Here is a 20,949-nt window from a genome sequence, read left to right as displayed (position 1 = left end):
AGGCTTTAAAGCTGTCATTTTATTTCATCCTCAGGACAACTCAATGCGGTAGGCACCCATCTCCATTCTAAGAATAAAGGCAGGATGCACTGGTGGAAGCCTTTCAGGCAATAGGGATGAGAAGTAGAGCTGGTGTTAAGGACCCCCTGTTCAAAGAAGTTGGAGGAATCTCCGGCCCTTAGCCTCTTTGCCAAAGCCAGGCTGCACACAGGAAGTGGGTCACTGGGGAAAAGTCGAAGGGGGAGTGAAGGTGGGGATGGGGGAAAAGAGAAGTTCACAAACGGCTTTTGCAGACCTGGATCCGCGGACTGCGTGCTGTGTTGTGTCGGCTTGGTCCTCTGCCCTTGGGCTTCCTAGGTCGGAGGGTCTCAGGCCAGATTCTCCTCTTCCTCGCCAATGGGGCTGGGCAGCCAGGGCGGCGCTGGCCCTCGGGGCCCAGGCATGGGCACCAAGGTGAAGGGTTCGGCGGCAGGCCCGGGTGCGGGCACAGGCAGCTCGGGACCGGCGGGGAGCTCGGGCTCAGGCTCCCGCAGGCCTGGGTCGAGCAGCGGGTCCTCGCAGCTGCAGTCCTGGGCCGCGCCATCGGGGGCGGTGGCGCACGCGCAGCTGGCTACTATAGACGCCTCCGACACGCCGCTGTTCTTGCGAAGCAACATCGACAGGCGCCGGCCCAGCAGGCCTCCGGCCGTGCCCGCAGCCACCGGCAGGAGGCGCTGCAGGAAGTCTCCGTGCGTCTCCCCCAGCGGCCCGTCCACGCCGTCTAGTCGCTGGAATTGCATGTCCTCTTTGGCCAGGCTGCGGGACCGACAGCCGAGTAAGCGCTGCGGCAACGCCCCTCTCCTTGATTGACACATCTGGGACCGAGGCACGCTGCTTCCCCTGGTTCCATCCAGCCTTTTGCCCCACATATCCCAAAAGACTTGGCTCCTCACGCCAGAGCCTGGCCTCATCCTCTGCCTCTGCTCAAACACAAGCCCCAAAGCTCCAGTCTTTGTTCCGCCCCGTATCCTTTTCACCGTCTCTGACCAACTCCATACTCAGACCTTAACCCAGCCCCAATATGAGGCCCCACCCCTCATTTTTTTTTTCTTGACTCCGAGCTCAACCCTTGCCCTTCTAATCCTCATACTCCCAATCCCCGTAGGATTTAGCCCTAAACCCTGTCCTCGTGCCCTATAGTCCCTTCGGTCAGACACATCCCTCAAAGGCATGAGCCCCGCCCCCAAGCAGCCCCGCCCTCTCCCGCTGACTAACGTGATATCGAAGGTGGAGCCCTGGAAGGAGGGCTGCTGCAGCAGGAAGGCGGTGGCCGCCGTGTAGGGAGCGCGAGCTTCGGCCGCGTCCCAGTACAGGTCCTTCTCCAGCATGGCCAGGTCGTCGTACATCTCGTCCACGGCCAGCATCGACACCTGCGGGCGCGGATACGCGGAGCGCGGTGGGGGTGAGGCAGAGCGCCCGGACCACGCCGTGGATCCCTCAAGGAGGGTGAGAGTGTAGTTCAGGATGGTGTTGGCGGGGATGAGGCCAGGCCCGCTCTGGGGCCAGAGCTGGCGGTCTTTGGAGCCAGGGATGGCCACAACAGCGAGAGTCTCACCTGGAAGTTGCGGTCGATTAGAAAGTTGGTCTCAAAGTCGTCATCGTCTTCTCCGAAGGGGTTGATGAGCTGCTCCGCAACCTGAGTGGGTTTGGGAAGGGGTAGGCGGAGCCTTGAGAACCTCTCCCCACTCCGCTCCGGCGTCCCCACCCCGAGACCCCACTCACCTTGAGCCAGCCTGCATAGAAGAAGAACTGCAGCAGAGTGAAGATGGGCACGCACAGGTCCAAGTCGTGGCCTTTGTAGCCTTGCGCTGGGTCTAGGAACTGGCGACCGATGAGGCAGGCCAGGAAGTAGCTGTACACTGCGATGGTCACCACCTGGGAGGAGGGCAGGCCAGCAGGTCAGGGTTCTCCCAGGCTCAGGGTCATCGAGGAACCTGGGCTAGGTCTAGGCGTCCTTGGGTTGGGGGCCTTAGCTGGCTCTGTCTCCCCTTGTCACCAGATATAAACGGAGACACGGGGGAGGGGTTACCTGGGTGTACACAAGAGGTATGCTAATCCAATCGTAGTGAAAGAGCATCCCGCACTTGGCCCGGAACGTATTCAGCTCCTGGGTGTGGATACAGGTCATGAGGAGGCGTGAATTGTGAGAATTAAATATGATTAGCTGGGATGGAGGTTAGTCTACGTCTGGTGGGAGACGGGAGTGTGCTTCTGGGGTTTCAGGGAGAGTATTTGGCTATGAGTGAACACCAGGAGTGCAGGGCACCATGCACCCTTGAGGGTGTTTAGAATCTGCTGCCTTGGACGCATGAGGCAGGGCTGCTGTCTGACCCAACTCCAGGGGCCCAATTTTCTCTGGTACATCTATATAAATGGCCTCATCCCAGCACAAACGGTTCTGGCAGGCCCACCTCGAGCAGTAGCTTGAGGGCGCTGTTGTCGCGGATGCGGCCCTCGCGCCGGGCCTGAGCCGCCAGATTGCAGAACCAGACGCAGGGCACCCAGAACTTGTTGTAGGATGAGTTGAGGTTCTCGAACTTTTTGCGCTCTTCGCGGGTCATAAACCCTGGAGGGGCGGGGCCAGGGGTTGCTCGTCCATTCCCACGCCCTTACGCCGCCCCCGCCCCATTTCACCCTGGCCTCACCAGCCTCTACTACATGGTCCACGGTGGGGAAGCGCTTGAAAACGGCGGTGCTGACCGAGCGCAGGATGAGCACGGCGGAGAGTCCTGCGTAACGCATAAGCGTACGCCGGTAGAGGCGACCGCGTTCATCGCGCCCGTGGACGGTGCCCGCAACCATACACATGAGCGCGTCGGGCAGCGGCATGCAGAGGTACTGGTCCCACCAGCGGTGCACCACCAGCGTCACGTAGAAGCCTGCGGGTGAGCAGGGAATAGAAGACTTAGTGCAGACACCAGGGCTGCGGGTGGGGGTGGGGTATGGGACCAGGTGCCAGGTGGTGGGAGGAGGCGCGCCATAGAGTCTGCATGAGGGACGCAGGGGCAGGTCGGTCACTCTGACTGCGTCAGAGTGGGTGGGAACTTGGGGGTCCCAGGCATGAGAAGACGCCAGAGAGACGGAGCAGGCTGGGTCACCCTGGTTACTTGGGAGTCACCTGAGTTGGGGAATTGAAGTCTCAGTTGGGGGTGGAGACATAGGGCCCGTATTAGAAGTACATGGACAGATTGTCATCCCAGCCACAGGGAGCCACTGAGCTGGGGGCACAGGGACCAGAACATGCGGAAGGGCTCCAGTTTGTGGAGGTGTACATCAAGGACACCTGGGAAGGCTTGCTATAATAGCCGCATGAGCCCTGAGCCAGAAACACATGAAGAGGTTAGATAAAGGATCTGAGCCTGTAAAGATTACAGCCTAGGAAACCCTATGGGGCAGTTCTACTGTGTACTGTAGGGTTGCTACCAGGCAGAATCGACTTGATGACACACAACAGCAACAAATATCAGGGAGCTCTGGACAGGCTGGTCACCCCATCTGTGTAGGCTCAGGACAATGGTTTGGAAATCTGGGGTTGCACGAAGTCACTGGGGACAAAGACAAGTCAGATAAATGCCTGCCTGGCTGGACTTGAGAGGATGGAGTCATACAGATAACTTGAGGGGGGTTCTGGGGGCCCAGGACTTGTGGGGGAGGACACTACTAGTCTCATGCAAACATAGGTGGGAGTCCCTGAGGTGACCAAGGATAAACTTATGAGTGACACAGAGCTCTCATGAGGATACTGAAGGACGTGTGACCTGGTGACATCCAGGGTCTCAGGACCAAGGAATGGGGTGGAGGCTGTAAGGGTTGTATTTGAGGGGTGTCTCAGAGAGGCAGGAATGGGATCTCCAAAGGTGTAAATAGAAATGAGGGTCTCAGGGTCACAGTAATGAGGGGAGGGTGTGACCGCACCGAGTACGAAGGAAACTGGGATGAGGCTGGCGTACTGGTCGCAGTAAATGACGAGCTTCTCAAAGTAGCGCTTCTGCTCTTCACTCAGCACAAAGCTGGAAGTGAGGGGGTGCGGTGTCACAGGAGGGTCCCCTCCCCAGCTGCAGATCTCACTTTCCGCGCCCTGAGGTACACCAGGGCCCCTCCCCAGCCCTCTCTTGCGGGCCACCTCCTTCCCTAGAGCGTGTGGCACCCCACCAGCTCGGAGCTCTGGCCTGCACCCTCCACCCCGAGGCACCTCACCGGTAGGCAGCGCTCAGCGCCATGTAGAGCCCCAGGAAGCAGAGCAGCTCGCGCCACAGAAGCTTGTAGATGCTCCCGCGCCACAGCAGTAGGAGCTGCGAGAAGCCGCCAAAGCGCGTGTTTGCCACGCGAGCTGTGTACGTGACGGTCATCGCGGCGTCGGGCGGACCAGGCCTAAGGAGAGGGGTCTGGGCCAGCCCCCGGCCTGTGGGCTGAGAAACTGGGGGCTGCGGAGGTGCGGGGCGGACTGAGTGCACCGTCCCCTCCGGCCCGTCCAGGTTCACTTTTCCTCCCAGTCTTGCTCAGGCCGCCCTACACCGCAGTCCCGGTTTCCAGCCCCCTCTCAGAAGCCTTCCCTGGACTCCTGGTCCCAGAGCCTGGCGCCTGCTTCTCCCAGCCCCCTTCCCAGGACCGCCCAACGGGAGACCCTGCCCTCCCTCAGCGCCATGAGTCCACGCGGACGCTGCGGCGGCGCCCTCTACCTGAGCCCCTGCCCCTCCCCAGGATGCCATCTATAGCCTCCTCCACTTTCTGCGCCCCAGTGCTTCAGTACTTAGGCTTAGGGCTCCGACCCCCTCCCCCCAATTCCCATCCCTTAGCCCCCACCTCTGGCCCTCTGGTTGGTTCCATTCCCCCAGCTCTCAGTACTGGCCCATGCTCTACCCCTGCACTCTCTTTACAGCGCTGACCCTCTGTCCCCATCCCTCGGTCCCACTGCTGCAGGCTGACCGCAGGCTGACCCCTCTTCCCCTTTCCTGCACTTGGCGGCTCTAGCTTTCTCCACTTCTCACTTAACTGCCTGTGCTGCCCTTCCCCCTTCTTTTCCCAAATCCACATTGACCCTCCCTCTCTTTGCTCCCCTCTGGCCTTCCAAACTCTCTACTTTCCACTCTGAGGACTCCAGATGGATTCCTGCCCGCAGGCCCATCTGCTCCCAAGGTGCCCCTTTCCCCCCAGGCCTGGGCCCTTCTCACCTGTGTTGAGGGTGGCGAATGCAAGGACACACAGGGACAGGGACAGGATGGGCGGGTGGCTTCAGTGTTGGGTGGGGCTGGAGCCAGACCCTGAGCTGGACAGGGCTGGGAAGTGGGCAGGGGCGGCCCCTCCCTGGCCCGCCCCTTCAGCTGCAGCCTTGGAACTTTGTTTGGAGAAGCTGGTCAGTTTGTTACCTGGGGCAGGGGGAGAAGTCTGCCTTTCCCTCCATTGCCTGGCTGATCACCCTCCCACTTGCTGTCGGGCCAGGGATCTTGGAGCTGGCGGAGGGGCAGGGACTGTCTCCTTCCCACTCCTAGAGTCTCTCTCTGTGGGTCACTCCACAGTCATCATGCTGTCACAAAGATGCACACGAACACGCCATAGACAATCACAAATTCAGCTTCCCTCAACCTAGTCTCACACAACCACAGTGACCCAGCTGGTGGTACACACTGTCACAGACTTCCAGGTTCACACATGACACACCCAATACGCAGCTCTATCCCTCTCCCCAACATATATAGGCAGATGTATCCTAATACCCCAGGCTCTCAGGCACACTGACAGTCTCCAAACAGGATATGAGAACACAGGCAGGGACAAAAGGAGGGGCCTCGCATTCCCTCAGGATCACACCATGTCACAAAGACACACACAAGGTCACACAGCCAGCCAAGCGCATTACACACTCAGACACCAGAACACCTCCCCTCAACAAAGCCACAAACCATCACACTGAGAGAGGTAACGTGTGATTCTTCTGATCTCCACAGCACAACGACACCAGATGTACTAACACTTCCCCTCAAGACAGTGGCACACAGTCCCGAAGTCAGAGTGGGCCCTAGAGGTCCCCTGGGTCACACTCACAGAAGGGCAGATGGAGAAGTTCACCTCTGAGCGGGATCATGACCATAGCCCCCTATCAGGAAACTCACCTGCATTTGCATATCAATACATAAGACAATCCCCTCCCCAATGTTTCCTTTCACTGTTCTATGAGTGCACACACACCCATAAACACTCATAGCTCTCAGATGCTCAACATTGCCGTGAACACACAAGCTTAGGGATCCAAAACCTGATCTTCACGTTCCACAGGGATATGGGACACTTGTTTCTCCTCCACACAGGCCTACAAAGGAGGCACCTCCAGCCTGGCACAAACAGCATCCTCATCCCCAGCCTCACCTACTCCAATGCACGGACTGGTTTGGGGGGCCAGGGGCTCAGGGTGCCAGCCCAGGGAGGAATGCCCTCAGGTGGGTGCTCCCGCATCCCTTGTGCCTGCCCAATTGATAGCAGTGCGGATGTCTCCATGGCCCCGCCCTGAGGCCTGGCAGGCCAGGACACTGCGTTCCTAGCCTGGCAGATGTCCACCCCGCCCGGGGTAATTAGGAACCCACCCAGGCCGGCCACCTCGAACCCGTGCCTCCGCTGTCCAGCTGCCGAATGGCCCATAAAAGGGGGCCCAGCTGGTGCTGGGCAGGGCCACCAGCTGCCAGACCTGGGGAGGGGGCAGGCTGTGTGCTTACGGGCTCTGTTCTGACCAGCCTCCTGTAAAGCGTTTTCACACTCACTGAGCTAGCCTGCTTGTCTCATCATCTCCCCCCCGACACCTGCCCCCAGCTCAAACACATACCCACTGACTGCTGAACCCCCACGGGCCCAGGGGCAGGTTGCCTGGGCTAGTACACATACTTAGTGACTAATAACGCTTCTTGGTTGGTACATGCCTGGCGTTGTTCTAGAGGCATTACATATTCTACCTCATTGAATCCCTACTAGCAGGGTTATGAAGGTGATGCTCCAGGTAGGGAAGCAGGCTGAGGACACACACAGCTTGTTCGTGGCAGAGTCAGGATTTGAAGCCAGGCAGTTTGGCCAGGAGTCTGGGGTCTTTGGACCAGGTTGTACCTCAGTGTTAACATGCATCACCCCAACGTGCCCGTACCTGCTTTTGCACACCCAGCAGTCAAGTGGGGGAGGGGGGGCATGGCTAGACTCGTGGCTGAGTCCCCCTTGCACACACACCTTGGCACACCTCACCACCACCTCCTGATTCATGTGTGTCCTCACATCCACTTCTGTCCTCTCCTCACAACCAGCTTCAGCTTGGAACTTGCAACTGCCCAAGGTCATTCCCAGTCCTGGGTCTCTGAATTGGGGATCATAGGGCTCCTGAGGCAGTGGCATAAGGGAGGGGTAAAGGGCAGATGCCTTCCAGTGTGCACACTGTCTTGGAGGACTTGTGCCATGGCTCTGTGAAGTGGCTCTTCTTAACGTCCTCATTTTAGTTAGTGATGAGTGGACTGAATCTCAGACGGCAGGAAACGTGCTGTAGCCACTCAGTGAGAAAGCTCTCCATGGACAATGGAACTCAGGGGCCATGTCCCAAGTCCTCTGCTAACCCACCCCTAGTCAGTACCCCCCCAACCCCCCGCTGCAGCACTGTGTGGGAGGGGCAATGCTACCCCAGGAGGCAGAAATTGGCAGGGGGTGGAGACTGTTAATCCCCAGTCTGGCAAGCCCAGCCTCTGCCCAGGGCGCCCACTAATTCCCAAACCAAACAGCAGGCAGCACTGGGCCCGCTGCCAACCTAATCCGTTCTCTACCAGCCTGGGGCCAGCTGAGGGGGCACCCGGTTCCCACACTTTGAGCCTCCATGGAACCGGGGAGATACCCCTCTCCTCCACTTCAGGCTTCACAGTCCTGGTAGGGACACCCCTATATTCTCTTACCCACCACCCTCCTTCCCAAATGGCTGCAACACACACTTATTAGGTCTCTGTTGTGAACCACGGGAGCCCTGCTGGCACAGTGGTTAAGAGCTATGGTGAGCTACAGTTGCTAACAGGTCAGCAGTTCAAATTCACCAGCTGCTCCTAGGAAACCCTATGGGGCAGTTCTACTCTGTCCTATAGCGTCGCTGTAGGTCTGACTCAATGACAATGGGTTTGGTTTTTTTGGTTTTGTGAACCAGGGCTCTGAACCTGCTGAGGATTTGCATTTCCACCCCACACATACTGACTCAGAATTTACATTTTTACAAGATCCCCAGGTGATTCTTACATATAATACATTCTGAGAACCTCTGCTCTACTAGTGGTTCTCAGAATTGGTCCCTAACCAGCAGCATTAGCATCTCCTGGGAACTTGTTAGAAAGGTAATTCTCGGCAGGGAACTTGTCAGAAATGCAAATTCTCAGCAGAGGTTCAAACCAGAACAAACTGGTTCGAAGCCCTGTTGTGAAGGCAGCCCTCTGGATGGTGCAGTGCAACTGTATACAGAAGCACCATTCCCAGCCCCCATTATCAACATCCGCAGCAGTTAAAGATCATTTTATTGAGGGGTAAGAGGTGGGGAGAGGTGGGGGGCAACTTCAGCCCCCCAGCCCCACCAGGGGGAACAGGCCCCCTCCCCACCTCCCTCCCCTCCCCCCAGTGGCTCCCCCTGCACCACGGGAGGACCTTGTGCAAACTCTGCCCTGGGGTAGGGTTGGAGGGTGGGCGTGAAATGGCAGCAGCTGGGGTGGGCAGCGGTGCTACTGGGTGCTGGGGGGTTTGTAGGGTTCTAGGAGGAGGGCTGAGAAAGTGTTGACCTTGTCCGCACCCCGCACTTCGTGGGGCAACAGTGGCAGCTTCACGATGTGGAAGTCTTCATATAGGTCCTCCATCTGTGGCCGGGGCAGAAGGCAGCAAGCAGTCAGGGGACCAAAGGGCAGGCAATGGAGTGTGGAGATGGCTGGGGGCTCCCCAGAGTGAGGGAGAGAATATGGGGCAGGGCCCACTGGGTCAGAGGCAGGGGAGCCAGTAAGGTCAAAGATGACTGGGGTGGATCTCCCACCCTCTAGGGTCAGAGGTACACAGGCCAGGGCAGCCACAGTGCTGGAGGGCCAAAATTTGAATGAAGGGTCGAAGTTGGGGTGAGGGGTGAAGGGTGAAGGGCTTGAAGTTGGAGCAAAGAGCCAGAGGGTGAAGCAACAGGACAGAGAAGGCAGTAAAGGCTCAGAGATGTGCCTCGCCTGTGCCAGCCAGGCCCCTCCTTCCAGGGTCAGAGATGTGTGGGCTGAGGACAGTGATGGGTGGGTGGGCAGGTGGGTGGGTGGGCACACCTGGTCCAGGTACTTGGCCTGGATCTTGTGGCGGGCCTCACACATCTTGCAGGGCTTCTCAGGGTCAGGAAAAACGAGCTGGTTGACAATGATGTTGTGTGTGTCAATCTTGCACTTGGCTAGCTCCTGAATTAGCCGCTCTGTCTCATACAGGGACAGGAATTCAGCAATACACACGCAGATAAAGGTGGTCTGCTCCTGCAGGGCACAAAGGAGGACAATGGGGGCGAGTTCTGGCCCTGTCCCCCACTCCTCACGGCCTGCCTGGACTGTAACTTACAGGGTCCTTGAACTGCTCGCTGACAGAACGAATGACAGGCAGTGTCTCCTCCAGCTTGGAGGCCAGCTGGTCTGCGTTCATGTCCCCCAGGCCCAGCATGTTGCACATCTGTGGGAGGATGTGGGAAGACTTACTGCTTACCTGGGAGCCCATCACACACCCTGGGTTGGGGGGTCAATAAACACTTGGGGGGACAACTAATACCTCCCCAGTGGTTAAAGGTGTGGGTCCTCGAGCAGGACCCTGGGGTCATATCCCTACTCTGCCATTTCTGGGGGACCATGACCAAAGGGCTTGACCTCCCAAAGCCTGTTTCCCGACCTGTAGAGCTTATCTCCTAGAGCTGCTGTGCTAGGTGACCTGACACATATAAGGTGCTTAGAACACAGTAAGTGCGCAATAAATGTTACTGCCTGAGGCACAGGTCCCCTTGTGGGACCACAGAACACAGGGGAGGGGTGCCGAGTGTGGGGACATTGGGCCTGTCATGATGACAGTAACCCATTAGGGCACTCTCATGATCTTCATTTGAAGCCCAGAGAGGCAAAGTGACTTGCTTGGAGTCACAGAGCTACAAGTGCAGAGAATCTGAACCCAGGCAGCCCGGCTCCAGAATATGTGCTCTCGAGCTCTGTCTGGGTCACTTAGTAGGTGGGGGCCAGGGACAGTGAGTCCTACAGGGTGATGAGATAGTACCCCCTGCCCCGTGAAAATCTGTCCCACACACTGGGAAGCACTGACTGAGGGGGGCATGGGAAAGGGCCTCTGTTCCTGCACATCTGGGGGTTTGGGGGCCCACTCTGCCTCAGGGGACGTCTGAATGGCCCGGGCCCCGCCTGCCTGTGAGATGAAGGGGCTGATCTGGTTCTTGATCTGCATGAGGCGGCCCAGGCCCCTCTCGACGATAGTGGGGAAGTTGAGCAGCCTCAGCGTGTGGCCCGTGGGTGCTGTGTCAAATACCACCACCGAGAAATTCATGCCCTTCACCAGCCTGTGGGGAAATGGGGGTCAGGGCCACTCTGCCCCCTCTCCTGCCCCAGCCCTGGCAGTGCCCTGCCCTGCCCCTCAGGCTGGGCCTGACCTCATGACCTCAGCGTAGCTCATGGCCTCGTCAATGCCTGGGAAGGCGCTCATGGCCTCCTGCATCATCTTCTTGCCCATGCTCAGCATGTTGTCCTCCTCAAAGAACTCATCAGGCAGCTCTGCCACGCCAAGGCTGGGGTCAATCTCCTGGGGATCGAGGGGACGAGACTCAGGCTGCTGCTACTGCTGGGTCCTCCCCACCAGAGCACAGGGCCAGAGGCAGCCCATGGAGGTCCCTGACTACAGGTCTTGACATGGTCCCTGCCCTCCGTCAGGGACTTACAGTCTCATGTAGACACACGAATGGTCAAACCATTACACTAACAGATGGAACATTCCAAACGGTGATCAGTGACGGGAAGGGGAGCCGAAGTCCACTGTAGGGCCTCTTCCCCAGTTGTTCCTTCACCTGGAACTGGCTCCCCCAGGTACTCCTATGACTGGCTCCTTGACCTCCTCCACGTCACTAACAGGAGCCTCCCCCGACCCCTGTCTAATGGCACAGCCACGTAGAACCCTGTGTACCCTGCCCTGCCTTCTTTCCTCAACATCGAGTCCCTCCTCACACCCCACAGGATTTACTTACACGCTTATCGCTTATCGTCTGCCTCCCCAACTTGGTCACTGCTGCATCCCCAGTACCTAGAACAGCGTCTGGCACATGACAGCAACTCAACATCTTTGTGGCATCCATGAAGGGATGACCATCTCTGGGGTGGCTGGCCAGTCCTGGGGTCAAGGCCTCCCTCTGCCTCTTGGGTAACCTCTTCTATGTGACGTCATGAGTACCATGGGGAAGCCCTGAACTCACTGGCCTCAAAGGCCACTCCCCTCCAGGGAGCTTACACCCCCATCACCTACCACAGTTACACCCCTGACAGATTATTCTTATCACTGGCCCCCCTCACTGGTCACACCCCATTCTCTGACCTGAGCCTCCTTGCCTCCTGCCTCACTTATTTTAAACCTCTCTGGACCACCTCATGCCTGCACTGCCACCATGTTTTCATTGTTGGTGTCCCTCTTGGCCTGCACCCTTAACTAGCCCAGGCTCCACAGGCTGCCTTTCCCTCTGTAGTTAGCAAGATCCCCACCCTGGTTCTTTGCAGGTCTCTGGTATTGCCGTACTATGGGCCTGAATAAACCTGATGAATAACTTCCACCTTGCTCCCCATTCCCCATCACAAATCTCCAATGTGTGCTCAACCAACCAGACCATCCTGGGTCCCCCTTCTACCTGTGGTAGTGTTTATGTCACTTCTCCTCCCTCCTTAAACCTCTTCTGTCCCATTCTCCCTTTACTCTCTGCTTAGACCCTTACCTTACGGCTCAGTGAGAAAAAATAAGGCATCAGTTGCCAACACTCTCACTGCCTGTCCCCCCACCAAAAAAAAAAAAAAAACCCAGTTCCCCTGCCTTCTCTGTGGGTTCCTGACACTGATCCAGGCCTGTGTGCTGGATGGAGCTCATGCCAGCCTGAGGGCCATCCTCTGCCAGCACCCCCGTACCCTCCTGCAGCATCACTGCCCCTCCCTGTTGGTGCACTGGCATCAGCAAACAAACCCGCTCTAGCATCTCCTCTCTCACAAAGCCCTCCTTACCCCACATCTCCTTCCAGTTGTGGCCCCACTTCTCAACTCCTCTCATGGCAACACTTCTCCAAAGAGTGGTTCCAAGCCACCGTCTCTATCTCCTCACCTCATTCACTCCAGGCAGGCTTCTCCCTTACTCCCAGGGAGGTCCCTCCAAAACTGATCTGCCTGCAAAAGCAACCTCTTCCTGCCAGAGACTCTTCCTGGTGCTCAGGACCCCACACTCTCTGGCTTTCCTTTGAGCCAGCTTCTTCTGGGCCTCCTTCACTGGCTCCTCCTGCTACTCTAAATGTTGAGATGCCTCTAGGCTTCTTTCTGGGCTTCTTTGTTCTCTCCCACTGTTATGACTTTAAGTATCACCCTTGGGATACTTAACTAAGCTACTCTCATGATGTCTCCACTTGGATGTCCAGTGGGCACCTTAGATGTCCAGTGAGAACCTTGCATTCACCATGGTCAAATAAAATTCTTTATTTGTCCCCTCTAAACCTCCTCCTCTCCTAGTCTTTCTCATCCCAGCTGCTCAGAAGACAACTGAGATATCATTTAATTCATCTCTTTCACTCATCACAATGAAGAAGTCTCATTGCTTTAGTTCCAAAATACACCCCAAATCTGACCATTTCTTCCTCAAAATTCTGCCCACCACCCTAGTCTGGGCTGCTGTCATCTCTTGCCTGATTGCTGTCATAGTCTTCTCACTTGTCTCCCTGCTCCCACCCTAATATCCACAGGACAGCCAGAAGGTGCCTTTCAAGACATGAATTTGGCCTTGACATTGCACTACTTAAAATGAATGACCTTACATTAAATTTGGAATCAAAGCCAAACTGCTCATCACGGCCTGTGAGGTCCTACACTATCTGGGCCTGGTTGGCCTCTCCACTCTTCTGTCCTTTCCCTCCCCTGGCTCACTAAGCTCTAGCCCTCTTGCCTCATTTCTGCTCCTGAAATAGTCCTCACTTGTTCCCTGTGGGTATGCTGAGGAAGAGGTGGAATCAGAAGAGACATAGGATGTAGGGTAGGCAGGTCATGGTAGCTGATGCTGAGTGTTCACAGAAGCAGCCTGGAGAGGCCTTTGCCAGAAGTGGGGAGCTGAGCTGTGCTCCACTCACCATGGCGAAGAGGTTGTCATAGCCTTTGACCTTGGTAGGCACCTTGGAGAACTTCTGGTCAAAAGCATCCGAGATGTTGTGGGCTGGGTCTGTGGAGATGATCAGAACACTCTCCCGCCCCTTGGACAGCTGGACTGCCAGGCTGCAGCTGGGCAAAGGAAAGGCCAAGAGGCAGGGAGTGAGGGGTGGGATTCCCTTGTTCCAAGGCTGCAAGGGTAGATGTGGAGCCCTAGGAGTGGGGAACTGGTGTCAGCAGAACCCTTGAGAAGACAATATGGGTAATTGCGGGATTAAGCTTCAATGCCTGCACGGGGACCCACTCATACCTCACTTATTGACTCCTCTAGCTGGGTACAGTAGTGAGGTTCAGCTGAGTTGGTCTGGCTTGGTGCCTACTGTAAAATCAGCATGGCTTGGCCCTCCTTCAACTTTAAGCTAAGGGGTTCCTTGCACCACTTGCCAAGCTCAGGATGGTTCAATCCACGTGTGTAACATAATTTGCGACCTCTCCCCCTCCTCCGAGTTGAGTTTGATTTGGTCCAGCTGACTGGGACAGCCTGATCATGTGCCCCCTCCCCTACTCTCCACATCCACGATCCCCCGCGGTAGGCATAGAATGGCAAGGTTCACCTGTCTAAGATAATCTGTCCCAGGGCTCCTGCCCCTACTCTGGGCTCACTCTGGTATGATCCAGCTAGTTGGGACATCTAAATGTCCCTCTCCCCACCCACCCCCCTTGTGCGCTGAGCTCACTGTGGTTTGGGCCCTTGAGCCCCAAAGCGGATGGTCCAACTCAAAGGGTGCGGGACTGTGTTCATGCGTTGAGAAGGTATCTTCCATTTTCTCCAGGTAACTTCCGGAGAGTAAAACCCGGAAGACCCCAGCCCAGCCACCTCGCCCGGCTCTTGGTGAAGAGCCTGTCTCTGGCCTCCCTTCCGCCCAATGGTACATCCCACCCGTCTTCCCGGCCCCCCGCCACAACCTCCTTACCTGCAGGTTGTCTTGCCCACGCCACCCTTGCCCCCGACGAAGATCCACTTAAGGCTGCGTTGCTCGATGATGTTGCTAAGCGTGGGCTCCAGTGGTTCCACATCAGGTGCATCCTCGAACTCCTCTGCCTCAGCCCCCCACCCAGCCACCCCTGCCGCCATCTTGTAACCGGCTCACGTGAACAAGCGGAGCGCACCATGCAAAGGGCCTACGGGGGAAACTCCTTATCACATCCCCATCGAGACCGGACACTTGAAATAATTTTCTCGTGGCCTGCCTCTTAGGAGCTAATAGAGACTATAATGCCAATGTCCTCCGTTTATAGGGCTCACGTGGTCGACTTCACGTCTATAGTTTTGTAAAGACTCCCCCTGTCTAATTAACATACTGAGGCGTCCCAGTCTACTCCCCTTCTCTGATTGGGGTAGAAGTCTGGCAGCACACGTTTCATTGGCTATATCTTTTCTTACTTCCACCAATCACCCTCATGCTCCGGTGGCGCCAACCTTACCTTAGCAACCGGCCAAACACCCGCTCCATGCCCTCTCGGTGAGGTTAGAGCTGAAAGTCCGGTCTGACCACATTCCATTAGCTCGACTTCGTGTCGATCATTTCCCCACACCGCCTCAGGTCCGCCCTCTCTGTTATCCAATTGATTGTGAGCCACCTGGCTCCTGCCACAAACCAATCATAGACGGACTGACTAGTTGGCTGGAAACAGGTCCCCGGCTGCGAGTGGGTTAGAAGGAGAATAACTCCAGTTGTGGGGAAGGTCCACAGACCCTTGGCTCGTGCACCCTGAGCGCCCAGGCTAGGGAGGGCAGGGCAGGGCAGGGCAGGGACCACACCGTAACTGCGCTCCTACTTCTAGAAGGGACTCTATCTCCAAAAACCTCCTGGCACTTTACTTTCAGTTCAACCAGGAGATTCCAGGGAATTCCTTGTTTGAATCTCTCTGCCCTGGGTTAAAACACAAGCTGTGTCCCAGACCCTTGGAGGAAACTCCAGTCCAGAAACATCTTTAGATGGGGTTTCCGACTTATAGCGACCCTATAGGACAGAGTAGAACTGCCCCATAGGATTTCCAAGGCTTTTTTAATCTTTACGGAAGCAGACTGCCACATCTTTCTCCCGTGCAGCGGTTGGGGGGCTCGAAAGGCTGACCTTTGGGTTAGCAGCCAGAGCACTTAAACCCACTGTGCCATCGGGGTTCTTACGGGGACTCCAGCCTAGAAACATCCCTAGCTTCATTTGAGTACTCCAACCCAGAAAATATCTGTAAGTCTCAGACGAGGACCCCACCTCACGGAGCCAGTTGTGTTCCCATTCCCAGATGAGAGTTCGATCCCAGAGACAAGTACCTGACCAGAGATATCCCCATTTTTAGTCGGGGAGTCCGGTTTAGATATACCCTCTAGACCTTGTTAGACACCGAAGTTCCGAGGAGCCACTTGAGCACACAGCCCCAGACGGGGTCCACTACTCTCACAGATTCTCTCTGGTGCCAGACACGGATCTAGCCTCGGAAAGCTAATCGGGGCCGCACTCCGGAGAGTCAGCTACGGCACCAGTATCATAGACGATGGTCCCATTTACCCTTGTACGCGTAACACCCGCCGCAGGCTAGCCGAAGTATAAAAGCCTGAGGGGCGGGGCGCCGACCCTCCGCTCCGCCCGGTAGCACTCGGTATTCGCCCCGCCTCTAAGGCTGACGCCTGACTGCCAGACAGCTCTTCCCGACATGCATTGCCCGGGACGAGGCAAGTCGGGCGCCAAGCGCGGGGCCGTAGTGGCCTTCCCGGAGTCCTTTGCGCGGCACCTGGCGACAAAATGGCTGCCCGAGGGAGACGGGCGGAGCCTCCGGCCCGGGAAACGCCGGGGCCCGCGGGTGGCGGCGGCGGCGGGAGTCGATGGGCAGAGTCTGGGCCCGGGACGTCGCCCGAGAGCGGGGACGACGAGGTGTCTGGCGCAGGTTCGAGCCCGGTGTCGGGCGGTGTGAACTTGTTCGCCAACGACGGCAGCTTCCTGGAGCTGTTTAAGCGGAAGATGGAGGAGGAGCAGCGGCAGCGACAGGAGGAGCCGCCCCCGGGCCCGCCGCGACCCGACCAGCCGGCCGCCGCCGCGGGCCCCGGGGATCCGAAGAGGAAGGGCGGCCCCGGCCCCACGCTCAGCTTCGTAAGGAGCCGCGGGGGTGGGGGCGGGCACCAGGGCCTGCCCTGGCAGGGAGAATCCGAGCCCGAGAAGGGAAATCGGGATAAATGTCCACCTCCAGCCCCGGTGAGGGGCCCGGGGGTTCCCGGGCCAACTCTGAGGAAGTGGTACCGGGATTTCCGACGAGAGGGGGCTGGGGACCTCTGGAGCTTGCCCGCAAAAATCGGGAGCCAGGGAATTGCATTAGAAACAGCTCCAGGGATAAAGAAACCAGGATACCAGGATTCCTGTTGAGTGGTACCCAGACTTTGGCTATTGGGACCATCCCCCACTGTAGGGAAGGGGGCAAGTTCAAGTCCTGGAGTCTGAGCTGTGAATTGGAGACTCAGACCGCTTACTGTGTAACTAGGAAAATTGCTTAACTTCCGCGAGCCTCACTTGTCCAGTGTCCATTTATTGAGCTCCTTACCTTGTGCTAGGCATTGTACTAGGTTCTGGGTCTGCTAAGGTGAACATGACAGACCAGATCCCTGCTTTCCTGGAGCGTCTAGGCTGTCCCAGTCTCATTTTCCCTATTTACAAAAATGGAGATCATAGCATCTTCCGGTATGGTGAGATTAGCATGGGGCTTGTTTTATAACCAGAAAGAAGGGCTAAGTCGGTGATTCTTAACCAGGGGAGATTTTGGCCCCAGGCTCAGGGGACATTTGGCAAAATCTGGAGACTTTTTGGTAGTCAGAACTGAGAGTGGTGTTTTACTGGCCATTCCCACACTAAAGGATGATCCAGCCCCAAAGGTCGATTTTGCCAAAATTGAAACATTTTGGGCTAAATAAATGGTTTCTATATTTATTGTCAACTCTGAGCTTTGTTTTTGGTGTTGAGATTAAGTCCCTGTGGTGTGGAGACCAAAGTGTTAATATGAATACCAGATTGGAGATCGGGTCCTTGATGAGCTGTGTGATTTTGGGCAAGTGTGCTAACCTCTGAGCTTCAGTTTCTACATCTGTTAAAAATGGGCAGGAGAAAAGTCCCAGCACTGTGGGTCATTGAATGCCTCATTGAGGGAGTGGTGTTAGGCTGATGCCTGTAAAGCCTGCTATAGCCCCTAGGGCACAGGAAGTCTTGGTAAGTAGGTGAAGATGGGGTACCAGGATGAAAGTCCAGAGTAATGGGACTTTTTTTGAGGAATGGGAAGTGTCAGGACCTGGATTGCAATGAGGAATGAAGATGGAGGCTGGGTCCCCCTCCATGAATAGGAGTAGCAGTTGTCACTGCCATTTGCTCATTGAGGGGCCATTATAGGAGCTCCCCCAAGGGGGCCAGGCTGTGTTAGGTGCAGGGCAGACAGTGTCGTTTGGTGGTTAAGGATGCTTTATGCTGCTCTGTGGCTTCGACCCACTGTATCTTGAATCCAGCTCCATTGTTTGCTGTCAGCATGACCCAGGGTCTGGGCCTCTCCTTCACAAAGACTTGCTTTATCCATAAAATGGGGATAGTTATAACCTCCATCTTAAGGTAACTAAAAATGAAATGAGAAGATACATTCAAAGAACTTGGCACAGGGCTTGGCATACAGTAAGTGCTCAATAAAGGGAACTGTTGCCACCTATGTGGTCCCTACAAGGGAAGGTGAGGCTTTGATATGGAAAATGAAGACAGCCCATCCCCACCAAAGCAGGTACTCTTCTTGCTCCCTGGGAGGACAGCCCGTGGGCCCAGGACTGCCTGGGCATCATGGGCCCAGGGCAGGCGCTAAGAGTCGCATGTGCTCCTCTCTGATTGCTGCGCAGGTCGGCCGGCTGGCGGAGCTGGGCGCGGCGTCGGGACGGGCCGCCGGGCCGGGCTAGGAAGGTGTAGTGGGCCTCAGCGCCGACAGGGCGGGCCCCAGCTCCTGTAACCGTTGCAGTCTTCTGTCCCTTCACCCAGGTGGGCAAGCGCAGAGGCGGGAACAAGTTAGCCCTCAAGACGGGAATAGTAGCCAAGAAGCAGAAGACGGAGGATGAGGTGAGCAGGCTGGGTGTGGGGGCTGCCCGCATTGTCTTTCCCATCCAAGCTCAACTCTTGGCTGTTGAGCCCTCTCCCTGCCTGTCTAATGTCCGGGCTTTAGATGGATGTACTGGGTGGGGGAGGAGGACTCTAAACAAGGTTCCCAGTTACCTTGACCCTGCATATCTTGACCTCAAACCAGGCTCTTCTGGGTGACACTGAGGACCAGCTGTATCAGGACAGTCCTGGTTACAGTTCATGGCCTCCCTGGCATCCCATTCCCAACCCTCTTGCCCCCCCCCTTCCCTGCACAGGTATTAACAAGTAAAGGTGACGCGTGGGCCAAGTACATGGCAGAAGTGAAAAAGTACAAAGCCCACCAGTGTGGTGATGATGATAAAACGCGGCCCCTGGTGAAATGACCCCCCCACCCCCGCCTGCCCATGGCCTCGGACTCTGCGATGTACATAACTATTTAATGCAGTGGCAGCGGCGGCAGCCTTCCCCCCCCCCCCCCCCGGAGGACTTATACACAGAAGGAAACCAAGATGCTTCCCGCAGCCGCGGATGATTCTCCAGGACTCTTTTTTACCTTGAGCACTTGATAGAACAGTGGTTTACTGTCCCATCTCTTCCCACCTCCTCCCTCTCTGGCTTTCTGTCTCCCTCTTTTCCCACCCTTCCCTTCTTCCCCGTAGTCATCACTTCTGGGAAGTAAAGAACTTGATTTAGTGCCGAACTGTGTGGTTGGTTTGCCTTCTTTCCTGTCTCTAACCTAAGTCCTAGCCCATTGGCTGCCACTGCCAAAGCTGCATCCAGCTGTGTGAGGGACCCAGGCCCAGGGACCTGTCGTCCTAACTCTCCTCAAAACCCATTTCCCCCAGTCCTGACTGCTCTCCTATTGTTGGTCCTTAGGTTCAGTTTCTCTTCACAAACCCATTTTGGCTGGGCCTAAGATGTTCATTTGTTCATTCAGCAGATGTTTATTGAGTGCCTGTTGTATGCCAGGGCTGTCCTAAGCCCTGGGAACATGGCAAGCACAAAGAGACAGGAGAGACCATTTTGGGTGATAACTGCAAAGAACGGGATAGAAGCTTGAGGAGGTGGTTTTTGTTCTATTTCAGATGACATTTGATCAGAGCCCTGAGGGAGGTCAAGAGTGTGCTATGCAGTTCTCTAGGGGAAGCTGTCCCAGGTAGAGGAAACAGCCAGTGTAAAAAGACAGGTTGGAGAGTGCCTAGCTTTTCCAGGGAGCTTCAAGGCCATTGTGACTAGAGCCTGGTGATTGAGGCGCTGAATGGAAGGGGGGGATGGATGGATGGCTGGGTGAGAATTTGGCACTTTATTCTGAGTGAGGGGGCCTTTACAGAGGGAGCTAAGGAGCAACATGGTATGTTTTGTATTTTAACAGGATCTCTCTGGCTCTGGAGAATAAACTGCAAGGGGGCCAGGGCAGAGGCTGGGAGACAGTGAGGAGCCTGGGGCCATCATGGGAGGAAAAGTGGTGGGGCTGGGGCTGCGTTTGGCAGTGGAGGAGGTGAGGAGTGCCAGACCTGGATTCTAGTGAAGCTGCTCCACCTGAAGCATGCTCGTAGCTACTTGGTACCTTTCCAAGGAGGCTGGAGGCTGCCTCACCCAGACGTATATACACTCAGAAGGAGAACAGAGGGGATTGTTTGTCCCACAATGCAGACCACAGTTTTTGTCATGTCAGGGGTGGGGTATCTTAAAGGAAGTTTGACTCCCCTATGGCCCTCTAGTGCTCCTGTACCTTTGTACCCTCCTCCCAGCCCCACCTGCTTATCCTGGGTCTTAATCTCCACCAAGCCCACAAATGTTTTTGAAGATGCCCTCACTGGGGCCCTTACTTCCCAGTCCGTTCTCAAACCTGCCAGACGGGAAACAACATCTGGGCCCCCCAGCCATGGGCCTACCTCCTATGCTTTCCCAGGCAGGGTCATTGAGCAGACTCTGAATTCCATCCCAGTGCCAGGGTCCCTCCCACCTTGATTTAGGAGAGGACCATGGCTCCCAGAGCCTGGGAACTGGGGGCAGAGGGAGGAAGGGCACATAGCTGTTGTCCTGAAGGAGGGCTGAGGTGGAGGCCACCTGGCATCTCAAGCCGTGCCAGATCAACCGGCCTGGGACCTGGGCTGTTCACTGATTTAACAAATGCTGAGCACCTGCCATATCAAGATACGGTAGTGACCTGAAGACAAAAACGTCTGTCCTCATGGAGCCAACAAGAAAACAAAATACAGAGTACATGCGATGGTTATATATTCTAAGGAAAAAAATGAAGCATGAAATGTGGGAACTGAGATGAGGATGGGAGAGAAGGCAATTTTAAGCAAGTTGGTCAGGGATGTGGGACAGGCAATGTGAGGATGTCCAGAGAAGAGGATTCCAGGCAGAAAGAGCAG

General features: G+C 56.3%; 3 protein-coding genes across 3 annotated transcripts; 1 reads left to right on the top strand and 2 right to left on the bottom strand.

Moving 5' to 3' along the window:
* Positions 1-368: 368 nt before the first annotated feature.
* Positions 369-4,388, bottom strand: BEST2 (bestrophin 2). The gene is made up of 9 exons (XM_049875832.1): positions 4,237-4,388; positions 3,955-4,049; positions 2,685-2,918; positions 2,451-2,605; positions 2,069-2,146; positions 1,762-1,914; positions 1,595-1,675; positions 1,255-1,409; positions 369-795 (listed from the first exon to the last, which is right to left on the bottom strand). The coding sequence occupies exons 1-9, from the start codon at positions 4,386-4,388 to the stop codon at positions 369-371; spliced, it is 1,530 nt and encodes a 509-aa protein (XP_049731789.1).
* A 4,155-nt stretch (positions 4,389-8,543) lies between these two features.
* GET3 (guided entry of tail-anchored proteins factor 3, ATPase) lies at positions 8,544-15,106 on the bottom strand. The gene is made up of 7 exons (XM_049877039.1): positions 14,387-15,106; positions 13,397-13,544; positions 10,688-10,836; positions 10,447-10,597; positions 9,607-9,714; positions 9,327-9,524; positions 8,544-8,888 (listed from the first exon to the last, which is right to left on the bottom strand). Exons 1-7 carry the CDS (start codon positions 14,545-14,547, stop codon positions 8,757-8,759), a joined length of 1,047 nt encoding a protein of 348 aa, XP_049732996.1. The 5' UTR covers positions 14,548-15,106; the 3' UTR covers positions 8,544-8,756.
* Positions 15,107-16,145: 1,039 nt separating this feature from the next.
* On the top strand, positions 16,146-19,265 carry TRIR (telomerase RNA component interacting RNase). The gene is made up of 3 exons (XM_049877040.1): positions 16,146-16,561; positions 18,467-18,544; positions 18,841-19,265. The coding sequence occupies exons 1-3, from the start codon at positions 16,217-16,219 to the stop codon at positions 18,946-18,948; spliced, it is 531 nt and encodes a 176-aa protein (XP_049732997.1). The 5' UTR covers positions 16,146-16,216; the 3' UTR covers positions 18,949-19,265.
* The last annotated feature ends 1,684 nt before the right edge of the window (positions 19,266-20,949 follow it).

The sequence above is a fragment of the Elephas maximus genome, chromosome 3 (genome assembly GCF_024166365.1).
Source record: "Elephas maximus indicus isolate mEleMax1 chromosome 3, mEleMax1 primary haplotype, whole genome shotgun sequence".
NCBI classification, from domain to species: domain Eukaryota; kingdom Metazoa; phylum Chordata; class Mammalia; order Proboscidea; family Elephantidae; genus Elephas; species Elephas maximus.
This window is presented reverse-complemented; position numbering and strand designations above follow the sequence as displayed.